The following is a 6,347-nucleotide window of genomic DNA, read 5'->3' on the forward strand; positions in this document are numbered from 1 at the left end:
AGGATTTACAGATGGTAAGAGACATTTCTTCCGACAACGGAGGTAATTATCTTTGTCATTATCTCATAACGTATCTCATTGTTATGCATTATTGTCAGTATATTTTTCTACTATAATGATATTTTTTTGTCTTTAAATGTAGATTCTGAATATATATCCAACGATGAGAATAGTGACGATGGAGTTGACGATATTGGTAAATATTATTTTAATCTAACAACTTTTAATCTTTACATTATTAATTATATAAATTCATTGCATTAATTTTTTTTAATAACTAATCTTATTTAATTAATTTTGGATAGATTATGAAGATCTTGGAGACCAGACGTATGAATGTCCATTTTGAAGTGCAATGATGTGGTACGGTGAAAGAATTCAAGTACGGAGGTTGAAATAGGATTCAGATTGTTATTAGGATTAATATAACATTATAATTAATAGGATTATGATTAATTTTAGTATTAGAATTATAATTAAGATTATTATTATGCTTAGTACGATAATTAGTGAAATGTATTAGTATTAGGATTATGGTTAACATTAGGGTTGTGATTAAAATTATAATTAAGATTAGAATTAGAATTAATATTTGCATTAGCATTTGCATTATTAGTATTAACATTATAAAGCTTATGATTAGTGTTAGGAATAGGATTATATTATGATTAGGATTAGAATTATGATTAGTATTATGAATAGGATTATAAATAGGATAAGGATTTGAATAATATTAGAATTACAATTATAATTAGCATTAGCATAATAATTAGCATATCCAGATTAACATTAGCATTAAACTTAGTATTAGCATTAACATTAACAATATTAACATATAGTATTAGTAATAGTATTAGTATTAATATTAGTATTACTATTAGTAATAGTAATAGTAATAGTAATAATATTTATATTAATATTAGTATTAGTATTGGTATTAGTATTAATATTAGTATTAGTATTAGTATTAGTATTGGTATTGGTATTAGTATTAGTATTAGTATTAGTATTAGTATTAGTATTAGTATTAGTATTAGTATTAGTATTAGTATTAGTATTAGTATTATTATAAGTATTAGTATCAGTATTAGTATCAGAGTATTAGTATTAGTATGAGAGTATAAGTTTTAGTATGAGTATTGATACCAGTATTGGTATCATTTTTGGTCGTGACGTATACATCGTATCTCTTTTGCAATATTTATAAGTTGTGTTGTTGTTTGAGTAATGTGCATCACTAACTGAATGTTGTTAGTGATAAACTTGCAGGTTATTTGAATATCTATTGTGTTACATCTGTACTACTGTGTTTGTTGTTAAGTTAGTTATTTTGCAGAAGATTCGCATGTTGCACGGAGTCTGTGAACGATCACTTAATGTCTCTCCTTCCAGGAGAGGAGAAGGTGTACATGAGCTCAGATAGTATGTGCAAGGACGAGAAAACAACGGAGGATAATGCAGAAATTTATTGGACTGAATTCCTCAACACACTAAGATGCTCCAGAGTTCCTTCTCATGCGTTGAAGATCAAGGTTGGTGCACCCGTTATGCTAATAAGAAACATCGATCAAGCTAGAGGATTGTGCAACGATACCAGACTTCAAATTATTAGAACTGGCATTCACGTTTTGAGTTGAGAAATTCTATTCGGAAAAAATATCGGTGACATGGTATTCATTCCTCGGATGACTTTAATACCATCTAACTCCGGACTGCCGATAAAATTTCATAGAAGACAATTTTCGTTGATTGTTTCTTTTGCAATGACGGTAAATAAAAGCCAAGGCCATCGCATGTTGGTTTGTATCTTCCTAGGCCTGTCTTCAGCCATGGTCAACTATATGTTGCACTGTCCAGAGTTAAGAGCAGAGGTGGCATTAAGATATTCATCAAGTCGGATTCGGGTGAACTCACCAATGTTACTAGAAATGTCGTGTACAAGGAAGTATTTCATCGAATTTGAAGGTAGAAAATATTTTCATATTTATCAGTTATTCTTATTCTTTTACAGGTGTTTCTTCTCTATATATTTTCCCCGGTGCGATGTTATTTTCAGTCATGTCCCTAGGGTGCTCGGTGCAATTCTTATTATGTTTAAGATTTATTTTTGACGATATAATAATATTTAATAATATTCTTATATTATAACAATGAAGAACATGACACTTATAACATATTTTTATTACTGTTGGTCGACTACGTTATGTACTTAAATTCAGTGGCCGTAATAATTAATATCTGCGTAAATTTATTTTTGAGACATGTATTTTCAGTTAAAAATATGTCGCCCCGTGCATCGCATGGGTGAATACTAGTTATTTATTATTTTCAAAAAAAAATCAAAAATAATTAGCAATGGAATATTTCATCAAATTTTAAAGAGATTCCATTGAAGTTAACAAATTTATACAAAAAAACGTTATAATAAAATGAATTATGAAGATGAAGCATGCAAATCAGACAATTGAGGTATGGACTAAAATCGAACCAAATATCAAAATCAGGGAGTGAATTTTAAAAACCTTTTGTTTATTTTATAAATGGTAATTTTCACTTTTCCCCTTGTACTTTGGTCGATATCACTTTACTTCTTTCTACTTTCAATTGCATCGGTTAGCCCTCGTGTACTTTGGTTCAATATCACTTCATCTCCTTCTATTCTCAATTGCATAGATTGGCCCGCTTGTACTTTGGCTCGATATCACTTTACTCCCTTTTACTCTCAATTGCATCGGTTTGCCCCCTGTACTTGAAAAATTGACTCAATGTAGCCATCGCCGTTAGTTTTAAGACATTTGACCTTAACAACGTTTGATCTAAGTCTGAAAATTACTAAAAAGTCACCCCTCCCAGTTTAAATAATTATTAAAAAAATGAAAAAAATAAAAAAATTTAAACAAATAATAAAATAATAAAAAAATTAAGACAACGAGAAAACATAGTCCACGACGCCAACCACAATTTATTTTTAGTTTTTTTTTTATTTTTTAATAATTATTTGAATTGGGAGGGGTGGATTTTTTTTGTAATTTTCAAACTTAGATCAAACAGTGTTAAGGTCAAATGCGTGAAAACTAACGACGAGGGCTGCATTTAGACAATTTTTCAAGTATAGGAAGACAAATCGATGCAATTGAGAGTAGAAGGGGGTAAAGTGATATCGAGCCAAAGTACAAGGGGGCAAATCGATGCAATTGAAAGTATAAGGGGATGATGTGATATCGAGCCAAAGTACAAGAGGACAAATCGATGCAATTGAGAGCAGAAGGGGGTAAAGTGATATCGAGCCAAAGTACAAGGAGACAAATCGATACAATTGAAAGTAGAAGGGAGTAAAGTGATATCGAGCCAAAGTACAAGGGGGAAAGTGAAATTTACACTTTTATAAATATAAACTCCCTTTACCTTCTATTTTGTTTAGTTTAATGTCCTTGGATCCATTATTTTCGTTGACCAATTGAAAATTGACTAAACTACCCCAAATAAAAAACAACACCCTCACAATCCCTTTACATGGTAGGGGTGAGCAAAAAAACCGAAAAACCGAAAACCGAAAAAACCGAGCCGATATGTACCGTCCCGACTTAAAACCGCATACACGGTAAATTTTTTTTGAAAAACCGAAAATATCGGTTTGTGTATGGAGAATTTAAAAATTACCGAACCGATTTCCCGAACCGAACCGATTTATACAAAATGATGTATTTTTGATATATATTATAAATACTTACCCTAGCGTGCCTCTATCTTTCGAGCGCCTCCATGTGACATCGTTTTCTATTAATTAATTTTGGTTGTGACGTGTTTTTTATTAGTTAATTTTCGGTTGTTATTTGTTAATTTTCTCAAATAAATATAATGAAAGTCCAAATATATGGGTTTTATGCCGAACCGCTTCGAACAAATAGACGAAATCGAAACCGAAAATAAACCGAATTGATACCGAAACCGTTAACCGAAAACCGAAAAACCGATTCACACCGAACCGAAAAAAACCGACATATTCGGTTTTTAAAATATGAGAAACCGATATTATCGGTACGTGTTTGGTTTATTGGAAAAACCGAGCCGTACCGACCCGTGCACACCCCTATTACATGGTACTCATTCTACCTCATTCACTAAACCATTATCAAGAAAAACTTTCAAACCCTCCAACTAAATTACACGATGAGTTTCAACAAGCCTGAAAATTGTAACAAAATTTTTAATTTTCTCTAATTTCAAGCTAAAATATTTCGATTTTGGAACAATATTTTTCATTTCATAATTATGAAAATCCAGTTTTCAATTTTTGCAAACTTTCTTAGATCGAAATGAAAATATATTTAAGATTTCAATTTCCAATCCAATCACGATTTCCAAAAATAATTCCATAAAATTCCATCTTTTTTTCGAAAACAACACTCGCAATATCAAAACTATTCATTTTTATACTCTAGTAAGTAACTAGAATTTTCGAAATTACATCGATTCCGATTTGAAAAATTTTCAATTTTAGAGTGAGTTTTTTATTCCAATTTCTAAACTTGGATATAATGCCTAGTAACCGATAATATCAAGATGCAACACACATTACCGAATGCAATAAACTCATAAATAATACTCCATCTGTCCCATATTATATATCTTTTTATAGAGTTTTTCTTGTTCCAAATTATTTGTCATTTTAGATGTTCAATGTAACATTAATTACATTAATTTTACCCTTTTATCACTCCTAATTAATTAGTTAAGAAACAATTAATGTCAAAAATATATTAGTGAATTTATATATTTTTTACTATAATCTACGCACATTTACTGATTTTCTTAATATCTATGCAACAACCCAAAACCACCTTAAAAAATTAGGACAGAGGCAGTACGATTTTCTTTTAAAAAAATATTCGACTAGAACCAAAAAAAAAAAAAAAAAACTAAATTTATTGGCATTTGGCAAAATAATAACAAAACAATTTGATTGGATCATCAAAAACTACCATGAAAGAAAAATAAAAAGATCACATTTTTTTTGTTGTTTTTTTATGTCAAAAGAAAGCATCACCAAACTCATGGTGAAGAGCTTGTTGAAGCAAATCTTGGGATTGTAGCATCAAATCAGGGCTTAATCTAAACATAAGCACACAAAACTCCATCTGATCAAGAACTCCATCGCCATCCAAATCACCTTCTCTCACCATACTCTGCAACAACTCATCGTCTCCCATATCTTCAATCCCCAACACCGCCGCCGAGTTCTTCTTCAAGCTCTCAAATGTAATCACCCCTTTCTCTCTGTCCATCAAAAGATTGAACCCTTTACACATCTCTTCAATCAGACCTTCTCCCCCCAACTTATCCGCCATTAATGGCAGCATGTCTTGAAACTCACCCCCACCCATCTTCTTATTACCAGCCGCCATTGTTTTCTTGAAATCTTGTCTGAAAATTTTGATGTAATTAGAGATGGGTTTTCTTTCTTTTTTGTTTTGTTTTGTTTTTATTTATAGGGACAATTGGATCATGCCAACCAATGTACAGACAGTAATTGATGTGTGTCGGGTTAGGGAAGAAACATCAACTGGCATTCATCTCTTTCGGGGAAGAAGGTTATGTCTATGGGTGAGGGTATTTTGGTCATTTTGTGTGATTCTGTGTTCCCTTTTTGACTTGCTCCATGAGGGCAGGAGAAATTTCTTTGTAGATGTTGGTTGATTTGTTTATTGTTTGTCAAACATAAATCGGGAACATGTTTTGTAGAATCTACACCTATATTGAAATACGTTATGCAGTTTTAAGCAATTGATCTACACATAGTAACACACATATCCATGTGTACATGTGTTTACTGGGTATTTATTTACGTGGATGTACGATTTAAAACTCGCATAGTGTATTTCACCAGGTGTAGGATTTCATATGCACTGGGAAACGGGTTTTCAGAATTGTATATTATAATTTTATTGGTGGAGGGTGAATTACTTTAATATGTGGGTTGATTTGTTTATTGTTTGTTAAAAGGAAGTTGATTTTGATACAACATGTAGTTTATACCATTGATTTACGCATAATATAATACACACCCATGTGCATGTATGTTTAGTGTGTAATTATCTATGTAGATCTATGATTTGAATCTACATGGTGTATTTCACCAAGTGTAGAATTTCATAAACTCCGGGAAACAGGTTTTCGGAATTGTATATTATAATTTTGTTGGTGGAGGGTGAATTATTTAAATAATTGTATTCACATGATTTGGATGAGTTATTGTTGGGTTGAAAGGAGACTTTTAAAAACAAAGATGAATTAAAAATTGATTCATGTGAAGGTTGCAGGAAATGAACAAAGTTCACATCTTGAAA

General features: G+C 31.2%; 1 protein-coding gene across 1 annotated transcript; it reads right to left on the bottom strand.

Annotated features, from left to right (window-relative positions):
- Positions 1–4,911: 4,911 nt before the first annotated feature.
- On the bottom strand, positions 4,912–5,750 carry LOC105972043 (calcium-binding protein KRP1). Its single transcript, XM_012996977.2, has one exon. It carries the CDS (start codon positions 5,403–5,405, stop codon positions 5,031–5,033), a length of 375 nt encoding a protein of 124 aa, XP_012852431.2. The 5' UTR covers positions 5,406–5,750; the 3' UTR covers positions 4,912–5,030.
- Positions 5,751–6,347: the final 597 nt, after the last annotated feature.

This window comes from Erythranthe guttata, chromosome 13 (genome assembly GCF_056151865.1).
Source record: "Erythranthe guttata isolate IM_541 chromosome 13, IM_541, whole genome shotgun sequence".
Taxonomy (NCBI): Eukaryota; Viridiplantae; Streptophyta; class Magnoliopsida; order Lamiales; family Phrymaceae; genus Erythranthe; species Erythranthe guttata.